Source organism: Mercurialis annua, linkage group LG3 (assembly GCF_937616625.2).
Source record: "Mercurialis annua linkage group LG3, ddMerAnnu1.2, whole genome shotgun sequence".
In the NCBI taxonomy this organism is placed as follows: domain Eukaryota; kingdom Viridiplantae; phylum Streptophyta; class Magnoliopsida; order Malpighiales; family Euphorbiaceae; genus Mercurialis; species Mercurialis annua.
In genome coordinates, this window is record NC_065572.1 from 16,492,462 (window position 1) to 16,512,920 (window position 20,459).

Here is a 20,459-nt window from a genome sequence, read left to right on the forward strand (position 1 = left end):
ATTTCTTGAGATTTGAGTGACGCAGGGAGTTTAATATCCTGTAATTTTTACAATGAAAAATTCTATAGGGACGTCCCTGCAAAAAGAAAAAACTATTTACTTACCTATTTGGTCTTCTCAATTGTCAATGCCACTTACTATTAAATAACATTTACTATTACATATTTATAGAAAAAAAATTATCATGTCATAATTTAGCCTTTAATGATATGTTGTTATTAGCTAATTTATAGGAGCCCACATTAATTATTTTTTTATATAATTTATTATTATAAAATATTTAAAGGAGTTCATATTAATATTATTGTTAGCGTATAAATTCAATTTAAAAAATTTTGTATAAAAAAGTTAGTACTTATTAAATTTTATTATAATATTTTAATTCTCTTAACACATGTCCACAATTTTATACGAAATATAATATAAGTAAAATCAACAAATAAAAAAAATTATTCTATAAAATTTGAAGAAAATTGTATGATGCATGTATACAATTTGGTAGTTGTACTACATTTTTTTTAATTAAATTATTAAATTATATTTACTTTAAAAATATTAATGAAAATAATACGATTTATTAGAGAATTTTGTACTGTTATTATGTAAAAATTTATATAGTTAAATTTTTTCAATCTGCTTAAAATAATAACTTTTTTTAGCATGATGTTAAAATTTAAAGAGGACGTATTTGATTCAACAATAAATATAAGATATATTTTTGTAGTAGAAAAATGAGTTAATTGCAAATTAATACACGAAGTTTACCCTAATTTGCAATTACAATACGAACTTTGAAACTTTGCAATTTAATACACCGACCAATCATACAACAACACGTGGCTTTATATGACAATGTCCACGTTAGTGTTTTTCTAGCTCGGTGTATTAATTCGCCAAAAAATTAAAATCGGTGTACCAATTCGCCAAGTTTTAAAGTTTGTGTTGTAATTGCAAATTAGGGTAAAGTTTGTGTATCAATTTGCAATTAATTACCCTAGAAAAATTGTCCTTATCTAAGGGTATGTAAAAACCCGATAAAACCAATTATTTGAATTGAATATCAAAAATTAAAACCGAAAAATATGGTTAATCAACGGATAAAGTTGAGACCGAATTATACTAAACTTAAGCTCAAACTCAAATGTGTTATACGAGTTTTTTAGTCTAGCTCGAATGAGTTTAAATTTTCAAGTTCAAACTTAAACTCAACTCGATTTGAGTAAAAAAAAATAAAAATTATTATTAGTAATTATACATTTATTTTTTTTATTATAAAACATAAATTATATAATTATGATGATTATATACCTAAATTTAGAGATATTAAAAATTGAGAATCACGAGCTTCTCGAGTTGATTTCGAACAACTTATATATCGTTTGAGCTCGACATAAAACTTGTATAACATAATGAAACTTAAGACTTTGAATTGAGTTTTTGCCTAATTTGAACTCAACTTGACTTATTTATACTCCTAATTTGAATAGCCATATTGGCTTGATCGTTGATTTTGTGTTTTACTTTTTCTTTTCTTTTTTTAAATTCATCATCGACGAAATATCCAGCCAATTTTTGTTGACTGGGACACCGAAATCTTATGTGGCATGACAGGTGGGACGAAATATCCGACCAACTTGAACTCGAATATATTATACAAGTTTGAACTCAAACTAGAAAGAGTTTAAAATTTCAAGTTCAAACTGGAGTTCATATAACAATTGGTTTTATCTGAATTGAATAAGCTATCTTCTTCACTCAAATCAAATATTTCCCTCATTATTTCTGCTCTAGACCCATTTGTATCTACCATTTTATTTTAATTTTTAATTTATCCACTGTTGAATGAAAAATAATAATAATAATATCACTCTATTATATAGACTACATAAAAATAGTAATATCAATTGAAATATTTATATTTATATTTATATTTTATTAGTTTAATTAAAAGTTAATTTATTTTATTTTATATTTAATAGTAATATACTCAAATTGAATAAGCTATCTTCTTCAATTAAATCAAATATTTTTGTCATTATTCATGTTATAGATCCATTTGTATCTACATTTTATTTTAATTTTTAATTTTTTCACTGTTGAATGAAGAAAAAAATAGTTATATCACTTTTTTATATAGACTACATAAAATAGTTAGTTATTTATAATAGGCAAAAAAATTTATTAAAGTGGAAATGAATTTTATTTCTATTGAAAATAGCGAGTCATTTATTATGGTCAAGGACACTTTATTATAGTTAATAGGAGAATAATTGTTAGTATGAATGAATATAATATTGACCGCTCCTACATTTCCATATCTATTAAGGATAGTTTTTGAAATAAAATCTCATCATATATCTTACCAAATATATATAATGAATTATTAAATATAATATAATTTTTTATATATTAGTTTTAAATTTATATTTTCTTTTTATTGTATAATTATTAATATAAAGTTTGAAAAAAATAGAATTAATATAATATTAGTTTTTATATATTAGTTTTAAATTTAATATAATTTAAAATTGAAAAATAAAAATTGAATTATTAAATATAATATCATTTCTTATATATTAATTTTAAATTTATATTTATATTTTTTATGTATAATTATTTATATAAAACCAAAAAAATGATATAAAACTGAAAAAACGCATAATCAATATAAATGTCATATAAAAAATAATATAAATTATTATTAATATAAACAAATGATATGAATTTATATATAAATTATTAAAATGTGTATTCTATTTAAATACTAATTACTATTTTTTAATTTTATGAAACTCACTAATCTAATGAATTATAATGACCAAGTAATATATTAATGAAGCCATTAATTGTTCTTTTTATAACAAATAAAAGAAAAAATTATGACAAAGTCTTTTACTATTTATGTCAAATTACTTATTTTCAAAAAAGAGTTATTACCAAACCATAAATGAAAAGGGTTTATTTGTAGGTAAAATCAATTTGAGATTTTATTTGCAAAAAAAAATTATTTCGGGCCATTTTGTGTCCAAAATTTTTCGGGCCATTTAGCATTGTCCGGTAAGAGTAAATCTACCTGTCCCCCCCTCCATGCTTTTATATACTAGTTTTTCGCCACGCGCTACGCATGTGAGCAATATTATATGACCCGTTAAATATAATAATAATCATTAGTGTTATTACTATTGGTGCACTTTTATTTTAGTTATTATTTATACTTTGTTACGATTATGTTTTTTTCAGTTTTGTTTTTGTTTAACTATTTTTTATTTTTTTATTTTATTAATTATTTTACAGTTTACATACTTCATGATTTTTTACTGCAAGAAACACGTTTTTACGTAGTTGTATTTGTTAATGATAGGTCCTATTTTTTCTATAATATTGATCCTAGCCTTCCCACATTAAGTGGGCTAGTTATACGATACCACTGAAATTTGGGTACCACTTGTGTCATTCACCGGATTTAACATGTTATAGCAGGTAATTTTAGTTTTTCTCCATTTAATTATTTTCTTTATCTTCTTTCTTTCTTAATTTTGTTTCTTAAAACAAATCCGCAGAATCCATCAGCTCCTGAGAATTTGTTTTCCCTTTCCATTTAATAGCAAGTAAAGGCAGAGCATCGTTTTCTACATATACTCAGATCCATGTAAATTTAATCCATTTTCTGTTAATCTCCAAGCATCTATCCCCCAAAAAATCTAATCGATTTCATTAAAATCAATTAAAACACCAAAAAAAGGCAGAGCATCGTCAATTTTTTGAATGCAGAGAAGCTTCCAATTCTTCTCGAGCTCATGCTTCTCTCGTTCTCTCTTCATCATCAATTCATTAAGAAACTGCAAATGATTGACTGGATTTAAAGGAATGAGCATTAGATAAGAACACAAAATGGAAAGAAGGGAAAGCGAGACAGTGTTTGAATCGCTGAATTTAAAACCAAGACTTCTCATCAACGAAGTACTCAACACCGTCGAATACTTGCTCGACGGCGCCTTCGATTACTTTCATACATAACTCATTTTCAATTCCATTTTCAATTGTTATTTTTCCTTATCAAACCCTAGGATCGATTTAATTATGTGTTTATTTTTGAATGCAGAGAAGCTTCCACTTTATTGAGCACCCAAGGCACTGATAGAGCTCAACATCTGACTCAGGCAAACCCTTTTGTTTCAATCTTTTGGCGCATTTGTTGTAGTTTTTGATTTGTTATAAAATTGCTTGTAATTGATGTTTGTGTTTATGTTTTTAGGGAATTGATCAAATTTGTAATGTGATACAATCTAATGTGGGAACGAGATTGGGGTTGTGGCAAGAATACTGTTTGCATAACTGTTTCGCGCTTCCTCAAGGTTTCTGTTTGCCTAAAAATGTATGTTCTCTTTACGTATGCTATTTTTAGTTTGTGTTGCTTTATTCCTCATGATATGTCTGTTGATTGGTGTCATCTAGAGCAATTTAGCTTATTGTTTGTTGTTTCTCTTTTAAAAATTAAGTGGGTCGTATTATTTTTTGCTTCAGCTCTAGGCTCGATTTTGAGAAACCTTAATTGTTATACTCTTTTTAAGATTAAGCACTTATTTCTCTCAAAAGCTTGCACTTTAATTTAATTCATTCATTTTGTAATTTTGTTGTTGTTGTCGCTGTCTAGAGCTGTCGTCCTGTTGTGGCTGTTGTTCCGGGTGTTGCTCATGCTCGTGTTCTTGTACTTGTCCAAAATCCAATTGTTGTCGCTGTATAAGACAAGCATGCAGTAGTAAGTGCTACATACCGTCTTGCCCATATTGCTCTTGTTGCATACCGTCATGCCCGGAATGCTCTTGTTGCAGACCGTCATGCCGAGATTGCTCTTGCTGCACTTGGTTATGCTGTTATCCTAAAGGAAAACGCCTGACCCCTAGACGCGCCAAATCTCCAAAATGTACGAAGGTACATCTTTGTTGTAATTGTACAAAAACTTGTAATCCATGCTGCCTTTTGTTTTAGTACATCAAATTAAGCACAATAATGAATTCCTTTTTCTCCATTATACCATTAATTTTCCACATATCATAATTTTAAGCTTAACTATCAAGTGTAGATAATCATCGTGTCAATTTCGAGTTGTCGTTTTGCTTAAACAGATTAGATTAGATCAGATTTATGGGGTTGATCTCGTTTGGCTGGTTTCTAATTAGAATTATATGAATGGTTTTATCACTCATTAGCTTTATTGTTTGATTGTGAAAATAAATAGATAGGACCTACAAGTAATTAATTATTAGTGCAAAAATAATTGAACTGGCAGTTCATATTTTTGATATTATATGGTAGCTACTGGTCACTGGCCATAATAAAACTATCCTTTTCTAAAACGATTATAAGCTACAGAAAACTGTCTTTTCCATTAAGTTTTTCTACAATTATCGATGCGCACTGGCTTTGTATTTGTCAAAATAATATCAATAGTGGTAATGTTAGCAAAACAGTAATGTCAGAAATGTCCATGATTTGGTGGTGGTTGCTGCAATAAGCTAACTTTGGTAAAAATAGTGTCAGCTGGTGGAGAATAATGCAGTTACTGTAGTCATTTGGAAGTTGCAGCGTGGGGTAGATTTTACTGTGCATTATGCACAAACCAAGGCCTAGCCTCATGAAGAATTAAGGCCTTTCTTAGGTCATGTTACCCTATTTATATGGTAACGGTCCAATAGAAAACTAAGATACTACTACTAGGATAGTCAGGGTTTTTTTTTGTGTCAAAAATAGAGTATGATTCTTAGAGTCTCAGTTTGAGAGTTGTTAGTTAGAGAAATAGGAATCAAATCGATTTTGAGAAAGCTTAACTGTTATACTCTTCAGCCTGCATCCAAATGTTGCAAAGAGTATTTTCGTTTGTATTTTTCTTGCATATAGCTTATACTTGTTCTTGTTTAGAGTAGTGCCATTCACTATCGCAGTTTTGGATAAATAGAAATCATGATCCTCTGTAATAAGCTATCTGTATTGATTTTGCAGGGTCGGTGAGTTTGTATTGGCGAATTCTAATCCTTTAATACCAAGGTGAGAACATTACTATTCATATTTTCTTGTTTTCTAATTTCTATAAATCTTGAATGTGGACCATTAGCCTTTGTAATTTTGTTAATTTTCTTCGAGCAGAAATCGGAAAAATCGCAGGGCTTGTCAATTTTGGAAGTGGTTGTGGTACTGTTTCCTTGTCCCTTAGTCTTATATGCTCTTATCTTTATGCCCATCAGTGCAGTTACTATGACATGAACTTCAAATTTCAATGATTGATTGCCTTATTCCTAATCAAACTGGAAAAAATGAGCTCATATGACAAATTTATGTTAGCTTGAGAACAGCTTTTCTATTTACCATATTTTTAATTTAAGACGGGAAAAGTTCAGCTATTGTTGATGCGATTATAACTTAAGAATATGTCTATTCATGTTATGATTGTGGTCTCCATGTGACATAAGTATTTTGATCTCATAGAAACTGTATGCAACAAGATTATGTTTATCCATGTTATAATGCTTTTCTGTGTCCTGATTTTAACTTTGCGACGATTAATATTGTTGCCTGCAGTGGAATACCCTGTTTCAATTTCTCGTGGGTCTGTTGTAGCTGTCGTTCAACAAGCTGTCGTTTCTAGCGCTGCTGTCCTGTTGTGGCTGCAGCTGCGACTGCGACTATAATCCATGTAAATGTTGTTCATGCTTCAGAGGATGAGGACAGAGAGGCATTGCAGTATATTATCAACAACATTAAACTAAATGAAGGCTATTTAACCCTTGCTCGGGATATTGAGGTCATGGATCCCAAGTCTCTATAAGATTTCTGTAAGGTATGGATTTTGATGATACAATTTGTGCTGGAAGCTGATTTGCTTTACATTCTGTTTATAGTATTTGTATGTGTAGATATAATGCTAAAATTATTACAGCAAATTGTCCTGGCTGTGATCCAATAAAAACATAATACTTCCATCATCATAGATGTCTTTAATGAGTATAAGTTAGTATATTACATAGTTAATGTTCTAGTTTGGAAAACTGTTGGACACTATCAAGAGGTTGATGACTATTATATGCAGTGGCTGTTTATCCATAACCTGCGAATAAACCTTTTTTGTATATATATAAACAGTGGTTGTACATCTGTGACTTGTTAATAAAGATCTTTTAGGGCTTAGGAGAAAATGAATTATATGCGGGCTTGCTACATAGCCATATCAGTAAGTCGATTCTCTGAATTTCATAAATATATAAAGTAGAAGAAACATCTAAAACATAGATAATTTTATTCAGCTAAATTTAAAATATTCAAACTGTCGACCATTAAATCAATCATACATGAGATCGCGTAGGTTGTGTTCAATTTCACACAACATACAATCAACACAATCAGTGAGAAAATATATTTGCGAAGTGCTTTGAATAGCTTTTTTTGAGTGAGCAACATTTTGACAAAACGCTCCTATTAGCTCCTTGGGAAAGTTAAATACTGGAAATTTAGAACTTGCAGTAACACGTCTCAACATCATATTTGAGAAATAAGGAGTTCTGTCGTTATTATTTTTCCACGCTCTCTTCAATAAGTTTAGTCCTTCTTCTTGTTTGTTTAGTGAAATCAAGGCAACACCTAGAGCGTAAATACTCGGAGCGAATCCTCCTTCAACTGACTTTTCAATTTCAGCCACATCATGGTTTTTTTTATTGAAAAATTGTCGACATCCATTAAAATATAATGCCATAGGATTGTTAGCTTTACCACACATGATGAAGAACTGCTCAATTTCCCCTTCATCTTTGTAGGAGTAGTAGTTCTTGTCGAGTAAACTCATTAGATCTAGCTTTTGTAAAATGTGTTGCTCTAATGCTATTTGATTGAATAGGCGACATGTTGACTTGAATTGAATCCAATCCGGCAATGATGAGGTTGCGATGATTTCGGCAATAGTTGCTCGTACGGCAAAAGGCAGATATAGTATACTGGCTGAGCGTGTTATGGTTTTCTTCATTTTAATCTGGGAGTTTTTGTTTTGCTTGATACGTTATTTTATAGAAGAACGAATGATTAAATAGATGAACGATGGAATATATCGTCAAATATTGGTTAATGGTGGTAATTAAATGAGATAATTATTTGTTGTTATCTTAAAAGAATTGTAGATAGTTTAAAACTCATACTCTAATTTAAATTCTAACACAAATAAAACTCTATTATAAGTCTAAAAGTAAATAATTATAGAAACAACAGTTATTTAATACTCAAATCTCAGAGAATCAAAAGAAATTATTTGAATTACAATCTTTATTAACTAACTGAAAATCATTTCTTTGCAGGAAAGCTCTGGCTTTGGAGGTTGATTATAACAAGCAGTGCAACTTGGCACTTTTCTTGATGCATATGAAGAGAATACCTGAATCAAAGTCTCTACTTCAGGACATTAGTGTTTTGTATGGCAGAGAAGTGATGGATGAATCCTTTGCTAAAAAAATTTATCGTGTTGTTGAAATGCTCAATGAATTCGAGGAACGCCCTCTGTTGAAACCAATCCAAGACGACAAAGAGAACCTTGATAATAGCTGGAGGAAAGGTCTGATTTTTCGGGCAAAATTTCTGCTTTTCCTGCAGTTGTTCAGTATACACGACCGAGAAGAGATTCTGAGAGTTTGTAATTGTTTTAAAGGTATAGCGTTACCGTTCGTTTTAGGATTTGGAAAATGGTGTAGGATTTGGAAAATGGTGTAGATGGCTTCTTGGAGTTAATGCATCACCTCCTGTTCTTGGAGTTAATGCATCACCTCCTGTTCTTGGAGTTAATGCATCACCTCCTGTTCTTGGAGTTAATGCAGCAGGTAATATTATTTTCTCGCAACTTTATTCCGTAACATGCTATTGTTTTTTTCAATTTATATATTAAGTCAAAAATAGTTTCTTCATTCTTTAAACTGTGTTCCTGTTGCAGACTGCTATTGGATTGATGGCTCAATGTAATGAAAAGGCTTTTGAACTTGAGGTGAGTTTATATGGCTCTGAATGCTGCTTGTAACCAAAATGTAAAGTATCTTGGCTTCGACAACTGATGCTCGGTTCTTAAGACAGTTGGGAATTCTGTCTCCGGTTTCTCTCCAAATTATATTGCACTTCTTGTTGATTCCGCAGTCTGATGATTATCGTGTTTCACTTATTGTAGTCTAAACTAGGCATACATTTAAGTGCTGTTGATTTTATAGGTTTTATTGAGAGGTTGAACTTTGATGATCTCTGGAAATGGCTTGTTTCAGTTGTTTGTAGCTTTACTTGTAGTACCAATATGTTGAGAAGAAATAATCTTTCTCAATCAAATAGTAGTTTACCATAATATTATTCCTTGAACCCAAACATGAATGATAATACTTTTTGTAAAAATATTAAATCATAGTGTCCCTAAATAGGCCAGTTGTGAAAGTTTCTTGCATAAAACCAAGAAAACCAACCCTTCATTTAACCATCAAAATTCATTCACAATAAATTTAGTATTATCTTCAACTACAATCCTAAATAGCAACTTTAACTGAATATGAATATCAAATTGTTAAATAAGCTCCTATATAAGATTTACATTACCACCAGCAATACCCAAGTATGCCATCATTTTCCTTTTTGAATCATCGCCACTTTTAAACAAAAAGGGCATTCCTTTATAAACAACTACCTCAATATCTCTCCTTGGAAGCATCCTGCACAACAATAAAATAAAATAATCAAATTTCAATCATGATTAATTATAAATAAATTAAAATTAAGAACAAGTTAATCAATTAGTTAGTTAACTACGTAATTAAAACTAACCCTAAAATATTAGGTTTTTCTAGGGTAAATGCAAAGAAAGCACTGATAGCACTAATAAAATCCTGAGGCAAATGCAAAGTTTCTTGCATAAAGCTGGTCTTCACCCCTCTAACAAAAACTCCATGCAAGAATTGTCCGTAATTTTGAACCAGTAAGCAACCAGTACGCAAAGAACAATTGTATTACACATTAAGTTACTTAATATAGAGCAGGATAATAGGAATAGCAATGCAAAATTTTAAGCCTTGTAGGTGAGAAAAATACAAGTCTCACATTTCAATCACAAAAATATACTGTTAAACTCAAACTCACCTGCTCGAGAATCCCATAAGATATGGAGTATTCCGTCTTGCGATAGATTTTTACCTGTCATACAAATGAGCAACCTTTAATTAACAGTAACGACAACAGTAGAAATCTAATGCCAAACTGAAATATTCAACTCAAATTCTATAAGAAGTGATTGTAGATAATAACTTACATAAAGAAATCTTCATCTGCTTACTGCATAGGCTAGCGCTTTTCAGGTTGAGAAAAAATGAAACATAAATTGGTAAATCTTAGAGAGACTAAATAAAAACAGAGGGAAACCATGATTAAAACTCAACAGTATCATTCAAGTCGCATTATATGCTGATTGGTGCTCCAATAAAGTAACTCCCGGAATTTTTGTGTAACACAAACCGAGTCAGAGCAGTTTGTTACCTCTGTCAAACAATCACAAGAGCGCATAGAAAACATACAGGGCTAAAACAAAGCATGCAAGAACAACGATACATTCAAATAACAGCATCACAAGTCTCAAACACACTGTTTCTTACATGCGAGATAAAAGTTAACAACACCTAAAGTACCAGAGTATCTTTAAAATTAATTTCCTGTAGGCAATGCAGGTGGTTTATTTGAAACTTTATGCAGATGGAAATTTTTTAAGTTGGTAAAGACCCCTCTATAAGTTCTTTCACAGTCTAGATACACACAGAATTAAACATAAATTAACTAATAGTGTTTATCAATAAAAAAACACGCTTAATCATCAATTAATTATAAGTATAATAGTTCCATCAAACAAAAATTACAAGTATAATAGTACCTTTCTTTTGCACCTCCATTGCAGGAGCTGCTTCTGTGTGTAATAAGCCACCTTTACAATCTTAACTAATCACAAGGTTTACATTTGTTTTTCAAAAAAATAAAACCAAATTAGGGATTTAAAGAAGAGATTACGAGAAGAAGGATAGCTTTGAGCCATATCAAACCACCGTTCAGCATCACGCGCCTCCGCAAGAGACTCGGCATGCGTGAAATCGAAGTGCACGACAGGATAGCAACAAAACTCTCCTTAATTAACCTAACTTTAGTTGCAGAAGCTCATGTAATTTATGCAAATCATTATGACATGAGTGCTCTGGAGAACTTATGGGTTGATTTGTATGTGAGTGTCAAACATATAATTTTGATTATCAATACATGGCCAAAAAAATTCCCCAACTCATGACTGCCAAACATATAATTTTGATCAGTAAATGACTTCAGCTGCTTATGCCATTTAAGGTTCATACATTAAGACACGAAATAGGAAAATTACAGACCCTGTGTGACATGAAGCAGGCTAATAAAATTAACAACTACTAAAAACAAGTTAATTAAGCTAACTAAAAAAAATGTATTTTACACATAAAAGTCAAGAATACAGAAATTTGAAAAAGACATTTGATGAGATAAACTTATTAACAAAAGTCAAGAATACCAAACCCAAACTCAAAATCACATAATTATAATATTCACTTTAAGAACCCATATAAAATCACAAACTAACAAAATATATCATCATCATCGGTAGATAGCGGTAGTTCATTTAGGAAAGGATCTTCAATGTCTGATAATCCAAATTCTCCAATTATAGAATCCTTCGAGTTGTGATCTTTTTGTGTTCTTGCTCCCACATCTAGCTTTTTACATGTACTTCTTTTATGCCCCGGTTCTACATATGCCACAAAGTCGCTGACCGAATTTTTTTCCTTTTCCCTCGGGTTCAGATCCTTTTGTGCGAACAACATTAGGATTCATTATAGTTGGTTTGTAGGGGCGATGTTTTTTATTCAAAATTGATTGCTCTTCCCACGTTGATGACCGCATGATTCGGGTTGTAAAAACTGACACACCAACCATAGCTTGTTTATAAAGATCCTCCGACTCTGAAGCAACACTGCACAATTGGAGACATTCTCCGTGTAAAGTTCCAAACCTGATGTCCTTCATTGCTGTCATGGATGTAGGCATGGTCGAATTCAGCCTCTCCCCATTTGGTATAACATTTTTGCACCACCGGTTTTGCAGCAATGTTGGAGGAATAGCACTGAAATCACACATTTTCATCACTGCAAACATATGTGAACACGGCCACCCATTTTCTTCAAACAAGCCACATGTGCATGTAAATGTCTGATCTTGCTCACAAAATGTAACCTTTATATTATTCAATCTTGCTTTCATATATTTCTTTAATATAAAACATTTGTAGCCTGATTTTCACTTTTCCTCTTTCGGAGTAATCATTGTGTCTTTGGCAATTTCAGCACGAATCTGCATTAAAAATGGCAAAACAGTATATGAAAAAGGCAACACAAGCACATATAGTTTGGTTTATCTGATACAAGAAGCTCATCTCAAATAGTTATACTAACTCAACAGTTATACTTGACAAATAAAATGAGATTATAATATCTAACCATATATTGAGTTTGAAAGAGAAAGGTGAAAGTGAAAATAAGAAAGAAAATAAATATACTAGCAGACGGGTAACACAGTGAATACAACTTGTCCAAAACAAAATAATGGGTATGTTTTTATTTTTGAAGTATCCAAAATTTAAATATACATTTATTGTTAAGTACATTATGATAGTTATAGTTATTGATATGCATTATTAAAATTATAGGTATGATTGCGGACTTTATTTCATTCAAAATATGCGAGCTGCAAGAACATAAATTGTGCTATTTCTCCATGCTCGGCGCAGAATGTACGTACATTACAAGTAATATTCCTTATAATTTTTATGTAATCTATTTATGTGTGTTAAATTATTAATTAACTTTTTATTTTAGGTTGCAAGTCAAGAGCTTCGATTAAAATTTATGATATGGATAGTGGGTCACAAAATCAACAATATAATGAATTATATATCGAAAGATGCTATTGCTTGGGTTGATTTTGGAGAACTTCCAAGTGAAGCGGAAAAGGAAGAAAGAAGAAATAAAAGGATAGCTGCAGAAAGAACGGCCTCTAAAACTAAAAAGCGAAAAAATTTACCATAATTTTTATATTTCAACAGATTGTATGGGTAGACCCATATTTTTAAAGTGTATTGGTCAATTTCTATTTCATTTATTGCTGTGAATCCTGTTATAAGGTTACCGCATCTATATGATGGCACATAAAGGGGCAGTCTTTAGTGAGCTGATTCTGCGTCCCTTTGCTATCGCAGATGTTGCATACAGGTATGCCATTTAAGTGTATAATTTGCTATTTGCTCTCTACAGCTATATTGTTTGCCCACAGTATTTATGCGACAAACTTGTCGAGCTGGACGTTAGAATTGTCACGTACATTACCACATTGAAATATATAAGTATAAACCAAAACGGATGGATAAAACAAACATTTAGGATAAACATTCAGAAACTTATTATGAACAATAGCAGCAGTCAAGCATAAAACAACTATCAGCTATCCATAGATTTAACAGAGTATTAGAATTGATTCGGTTTTTTTTTATAAAAGAAAAAAAAACATATCCAACTACTATCAAAGGGATAACAGAAAATATAAATTGAATTTGAACATTAGAAATGAAAGATGGATTTAATTTAAAGAGTTGATGAGATTACGGTATCATGTAGAATTCATACGCAGCAAGAACCAAATCGAAGACAGCTTATTGCTTAATGATAATAGTTTTTATGTGTTTCATTGGTAGATTACAAACAGGCGTAGATACACAAATCTTTACCAGAACATCTTCATCACAATGCAGAATTTGGCAAAGCACAACCATGAAACTGGTATAAAGCATTAGATATAAGATAAAATATCGCATAAAATAATATAATCTGACCATTCTGAGATAAAAGAAGTATGATCCATTGATTCTCCGGGACATTCCTCATGCTTCGCAGGTGTTTCCTTTCCACCCACCAACTTAGCCAGGTTTCCAACTGCCGTAGTTCTAGCGGGGACATCAATCAGCACAACCGAGCCAGCAAAAATCTTTGCACTTTCCCCAATCTTTACATTGCCTAAAATTGTCGCACCAGCTCCAGTCAATACTCCGTCTCCAATCTTCGGATGTCGATCGCCACACGCCTTTCCTGTTCCGCCAAGTGTGACATGATGCAAAATCGACACATTATTCCCTATCACTGGCGTTTCACCAATCACAACACCAGTTGCATGATCAAACAAAATCCCCTTCCCTATCTTTGCAGCTGGATGTATATCCACAGCAAAAACATCAGCTATTCGCGAGTGTAAAGCAAGAGTGAGCTGCCTATGCCATTCAGTCCACAACTTGTGAGCAACTCGATGAGCCTACTTCAAACCCATAAAAAACAATAAACAAATAGTTGAGCCAACTATAGCAATCACAATCCTAAACTAATACATATCTTCAATTCAATCACAACAATTTAATCACTTCATGGTTTTATATTAATACCTTCATATGTTCTTTATTTTATATAATTCATGTTTTTATTCACTTTTCAAAAATATAAACATTATATACAAAGATAAATTATCCCTGCTATTCTTCTAAGATCAATATTAAAAAAAAGATCAATATTATAAAAAAAAAAAGGAAGAGTTAGTGCTATAGTTATTATAAAATTTCAAAGACCAACAATCTCAATACTATGAATTCGTAAAGAAGAATGATAATCCAGCAAGCAGGAAAAAATTTCAAACTCTGACAAAAAAGAAGAGTGTAACATAAAAGGCTGTTCTAATTTATGCATTTCACCTTAAGGTAGGAATGAATTTGACAACTTTTATTGTTTGAGTAAAGATCAATTCCTCTAATCAAATCATAGAGCAGGTTCACAAATGATAACATGATGAGTCAGAGTAGAAAAATTTAAGAAATATACCAATTGATCCTTTCTCCGAGACTATGTGCAGCTAAATATAAAAATCCAACATCTGGGAACAAGCCAACTCCAATTTCTAGCATAGCAAGTAAAATTGTTTGCTTATCAGCTCACAGAATATATAAGTCAGAATAGCAAACTTAAGGTTCAATTATAAAAAACTATAAGATATGAAAAGACATGTAATTAGCTAGAAATAGAAGGACACAATCAAACTTGAAACGCTACCTCTATAAGATTCTTGGTAGCCTTTTAAGTCTCGTTCCGAAGTTCTTGCTCTTTGAACATACACATACCTGTGGCTCTTCCAGCAAATCCTTCAGAATCAGATGCGAGGACAATATAGCCATAAAAGTGACATTGTGTCGTGGACTCTGACCAATATCTTTCCGAGAGCGGAAAATATCACGCGTATCTGATAAAGGACATGCTGATAAAAATGTAGGTTGGGTTGATGTACTTCCTTCAGCTGCTGGCTGAAGTAACAAACCAAATGGAAAAGGCCACATTGAAGTAATAGTACAGAGAACGGGAATTGATACTAATTCACCTGGTAAAAGTTAAAAAAGAAAAGAAAAGAAATAAAATTGAGAAGATCGCAACAGGACAACTCAAGGTTATATGCCCAATAAAACTTCCAATGGAATCTTAAATTTCATAATAAATATCTAAGAAAATATTGTGATTACTGAGACTACTTTAGATAACTGTTGCAAGATATCAGTGGAGCTAGGGGGTAGCAAAGCTAGAAAAAATTAATGTTCTTCTTTACGAAATTGTAAGGAATGTATGGTGACCGGTGAGACAGCAAAGATTATCTAGAATGCAAGAAGGAAACCGTCGATCCTAGTGTTTATAATGCGATAAAGTTTGCAACAATTGCTATGCTATGGAAATTACGAAAAGCAAATGCAAAGGACACATCTTTCAGAAGTAAAAATCCTATACTTTGAACGAGTGAAAACCTCTGTAAAAAAAAAAATTCATGTAGACTTTCTTTTACCTGTATTATTAAAAACATGCATAATTTGTCCAAATATAAAGATATGCCAATTGCATCAAACAAAGGCAATATATGAAGAGCAAAGCAAATAGACGACAAAAGGAAGGATGAAAGAAAAGAAAAAACATACTTTGAAAAAGGTGATTCTCGAGGCTTCCTCTGAACATGAAGTCATAAACAAGTAATCTATGATCATCCTTGCAACAATATCCAATCAACTTAACCAGATTAGGATGCCTAAGTTGCCCCAGAAAGTTGACTTCCGTCTGCAATAACATCCCAATTCATATAGTCAGAACAAGAGAGTTAAGTTAACCGATGAACCAAAATTTACAGAAATGGCTAAAAATGACAAAGGGACAACATACAAGCCATTCGAGATGGCCCTGAAGACCCTCCTTGTTCAAAATCTTGACAGTAATAGGAAGAGACTTAAGACCAACCCTAACATTCTCATCAATGTAGCCTTTGTACACAGTCCCAAACCCACCCTCTCCCAGAATATAATCAGAACGAAATCTCTTAGTTATCGTCTCGAGCTCATAAAAAGTGAAGGCAATAACATGAGTATAAAGAAGGGAATTCTTCCTAGAATCCTCAAAGTTCCTTAGAGTAGAAGTAGGATCACTCAGATCTTATATAGACCTATTATGCTTCTTATCAATACCATTTTTAACTGAAGAAGATGATGATAACATGTGGTGAAGCTGCTGTTGAACTGCTCATAACAAAAACAAAAAACCCTTAAATCCAAATTAAATCCAAAAACTCACTACACCAAAAAAAATCTAAAAAAGACTTGAAATTTACCAAATGTGAGTCAGTTTTTTAAAAACCAAATCAAACCTAGAATTCAATTCAACACTTTTAAAAAGAATAATGCACAAAAACTAAATCAAACGTATCGCCCAGGAGACACCAGCCGCCTAATATAACAATTTATAATAGAATCTCAATATCATTAATTATAAAAGTATTAAGCATAATGCACATGTTGCAAGTAACATAGGAGGCATTTACCATTTTAACCGGAGAAAGAGACGTGAATCTCTTGAAAACTCGCGAGCCAATCGACCATATTATCCTGTTACACCCGACAACAATAAATCATAAAAATAAAACCCTCATTTAATAATTCTAAATTTTAAGCAAACTAAATAAAATTCAAATCACTACAGACTACACAGAGTAGCTTACGTGTTTCCTCAAATGAAGAGCTCATGATCACACTGATCACTAAAAGGAGACTCGTAAATATCGGAATCGTTGAGTTTGCATTGGTCTCGGACAATTTCGGGGTCAAAAAGGAAGTAGTCGTACGTATCGGCGGCGACATTGTTATATTCAGGCTTGCCGTCGAGAGCTTCAGCTGTTAAGCCGTACGGCTTGAACTCTCCAAGTACTGTGAGAGCTTCTACTATAAATTAACCAACATGTAGACTAAAGATACATAACAGTTCCAGCACCGGGTTCTAACGAACTAATCCCATCAAATTCAGACGAAGTAAACATCTTATGCAACAAAAAATCAGTTAATACCAACTCTGCCTTCCAAACCTAACACAAGAAATATGTCACATGTCATCCCTAAGCATATACATTTCCCTTACTCGCTACTACATTTGGGTTGAAACAGCTATAGTATTTTACTTAGAGACATGGAAGTATTGCTTACCATCACAATATGAACTTCATCTGAAGCTATTCATACGGTCCGGTGCTTGCCCGTTAAAAAACTCTAACTGAGCGATATACATGGACATTTACCACGCACCCACGAGAGCACACTGAGGAATTTGCCGAATGGGTACAGAGTTCTTCTAGCTCCCGAAAAAATAACAATCAAGAACAACACCAACAATGATGGGACGTTTAGTCGACTTATCAGTAATTTGAGGCTTAAGAGCAGGAAAGGAAACTCCTACAGACGGACTAATACTCGACAACCAAATTGAACTAACCTTAGTACAAGGAATACGATAAAGAAAGGGCTGAGGCAGATCATGAATTTGCACAAGAATCGCCTGACTGCCGCGTGATTTAGCTTCAGAAGAGTAAATAGCAGAAGAACAGCTTCAAACCTAGTAAGTGAAGGACTTGAGGCAGAATCCGAGGAGTGAATTCTCGGGAGATACAAACCCAAAAGCAGAGGATAGAAGAAAGAAAACGAACCAAGGATGGGTATCCTATCAACAAAACGTTTCGTAAAGCCATTGAAAGAGTGGGCCAGAACCGGGGTTTGAGAGAGCTAAAAAGAAGCGGCGATTGAAGAGAGGAATGAGAGGGCGGGACGATCAGAGTCGGCTAGTGAAGAGAGGGAGAAGGGACAGTGAGGATCTGATAGGAGGAGAGAAGAGAGGGAGCGGTTGCGGTTGCGGCGGCGGTGGCGGTGGTGGTTGGGTGAGGAGTGGAGGAGGTGGAAGTGGAGGAGAATGAAGGGGAGTAGCTGTTGGTGGCGAAGACAAATTGTCGGAAGAGAAGAGCAAGTTAAAGATAATTGTGGCTGATCAGATAAAAGAGGGTTGTGATTTAATTATATCACCCACTGAATAAGTAGCTGATAATATAATCAACAGAGGAAATTAATTAGGAAATGATCCGATGGTTATCAACTCCAGTGGTACCTAAACTTCAGTGGTACTCTAGAATGACCCCATTAAGTGAACCACTTTTATTATAACTAGTTTCGCATTACGTGCTACGCACGTGGCTCGTAATATAACTCGTCAATTTATGTTTTAATAATTTAATATTTAGTCATTTCAAAAAAAATTAATATTTAATAGTAATATAAAAATATTTAAAGTAAATTATTTTGAATTTTTTGATTATTACAATAATTTTTTTATTAATACACCAGTTCATAGCTAAAAAATAATAATTTTAAATGTTCGAATATAAATATTTAGTTAATGGACTATATTTATGAAAAGATATTTGAAAATTCTTGTACTTTTTTGGTTGATTTATTTTTTGTAAATTTATTTCTAGTTGACTTATAAAATTTATATTATGATTAATTAATATTTTTTATTTTTTTCTCTGAAAAACAATAGCATTTTCCATTGTTTTCTTATATTAGTGAATATGCTTTTGATAGTTAATTTTTAATATATAATAAATTATTACTAATAAAATAATACATTAAAATTGTGAATATTTAAGTAAAAAATAATTAAATAGTTTAATTATATAATAACAAAACTAATTGTGCGTAATATTCAAAAAATGAGCTTTGAAGTTATTTTTCTCTATTGTTCTTAATATTATTTTAACTATTAATTTATATAATCATACTATTTAATTTCCATTTAATATTAGATTTAGCAAACTTAGAATACTAATGCAATTTTTTTTGCCGGAAATACTAATGCAATTCGAGCACTAAAATTCTATATTTTTAATTGTTTGAAATAGAGTCTGATTCTAATTAAAGACAATCTAGTGGGTATTTTGAGGTTTTCACTTTTCAAATTTTATAATACTGTTGTTTAATTTTTTTAATGTTAATGGTTTCATGAAATATTCATTTATAATGAACAATATGTTTAAATAGTAAAAGCATAGTGTTAATTTAAAGAGAAAATAACAAAAAAAAACCACAATATGAGCTTTTATTTCACACTCTACCATTTCTTTTTAAAAGTTTACATCAATGCCATAATTATCACTTTTCTTTCATTAGTACCATTCTCATAGAATAGGGACACGTATCATTAATGATTTCCTTTTCCTTCTCTACAATCTCTTACATTTGTCCTTTTTACCCTCACTTTCCTCTTTCTTCTTCTTACTGCACAACCCAAATTTCCACCATTAAAATCCTTTCTATCACTGCATTAAAGCGAATTTCATGATGGAAATGGCTAGAGTCGGCATTCAAATTAGAGTTAAAGCTTTAGCCGTCGCCTCCGCCGCCGCAACAAGAGGCGGAAAGAAAAAGTTATTATTGAATGCACAAGATGAAAACGATGAGTTTTAATTAGTAGTGCGCCAAAGAATTCAGTTTCAGCATTATTGGAGTTACTAAGTCAATTTTAAAATAAATAATGTAGAAAGTTATTTGATTACTTTTGTAGAACAAGAAGCTGAGAAACAGATCTAGCCTTTTTCTTTTTATCATTCATATACCCAGAAATTTTTAGATCTTTAGTGGGTTTGTTTTCATTGCCTATGAAATCATGTAGGAAATTTTTTGATTAATTCATATAACTAGAATTTTTTTACTTCTGTGTTCGATTTTTGAAAATGAGGGAAAGATTGTGCGGTTTTTAAAATTGGAAGAAAAAGATAGAGAAAATTAGTGATTGTTAGAAGAAGAGTTGAGGAAAAAGGTGGGTTTATTACGGTAATTAGAATTGGTATTTTAGTAGTAATTGAACTGTCAACTGTCACTGCAAGTTTAATTGAATTTTTTAATGAAAGTCCATTTATTACCTCTCAAGTACATTGATACATAGTTGATACGTACGTGATAC

General features: G+C 31.8%; 2 protein-coding genes and 1 long non-coding RNA gene across 4 annotated transcripts; 1 reads left to right on the plus strand and 2 right to left on the minus strand.

The window, feature by feature from the left end:
• The first annotated feature begins 6,030 nt into the window (after window positions 1-6,030).
• LOC126674080 (uncharacterized) lies at window positions 6,031-9,054 on the plus strand. The gene is made up of 5 exons (XR_007639436.1): window positions 6,031-6,045; window positions 6,145-6,189; window positions 6,577-6,835; window positions 8,337-8,852; window positions 8,963-9,054. It is a non-coding gene; the product is annotated as an uncharacterized LOC126674080 (long non-coding RNA).
• A 4,851-nt stretch (window positions 9,055-13,905) lies between these two features.
• On the minus strand, window positions 13,906-14,554 carry LOC126672379 (serine acetyltransferase 5-like). Its single transcript, XM_050366329.1, has 2 exons — window positions 14,549-14,554; window positions 13,906-14,421 (listed from the first exon to the last, which is right to left on the minus strand). The coding sequence occupies exons 1-2, from the start codon at window positions 14,552-14,554 to the stop codon at window positions 13,906-13,908; spliced, it is 522 nt and encodes a 173-aa protein (XP_050222286.1).
• A 150-nt stretch (window positions 14,555-14,704) lies between these two features.
• LOC126674219 (anaphase-promoting complex subunit 1-like) lies at window positions 14,705-17,955 on the minus strand. 2 transcript variants are annotated; one of them, XR_007639473.2, is made up of 6 exons: window positions 17,657-17,953; window positions 17,179-17,538; window positions 17,002-17,065; window positions 16,112-16,247; window positions 15,207-15,528; window positions 14,705-15,054 (listed from the first exon to the last, which is right to left on the minus strand). XR_007639473.2 is itself a non-coding variant. In XM_050368637.2 (5 exons), the coding sequence occupies exons 3-5, from the start codon at window positions 17,002-17,004 to the stop codon at window positions 15,209-15,211; spliced, it is 459 nt and encodes a 152-aa protein (XP_050224594.1). In that variant the 5' UTR covers window positions 17,005-17,065; window positions 17,179-17,538; window positions 17,657-17,955; the 3' UTR covers window positions 15,115-15,208. The 2 variants fall into 2 exon arrangements, 1 of the variants encoding a protein (XP_050224594.1); XM_050368637.2 differs by lacking the exon at window positions 14,705-15,054 and having other exon boundaries at window positions 15,115-15,528; window positions 17,657-17,955.
• Window positions 17,956-20,459: the final 2,504 nt, after the last annotated feature.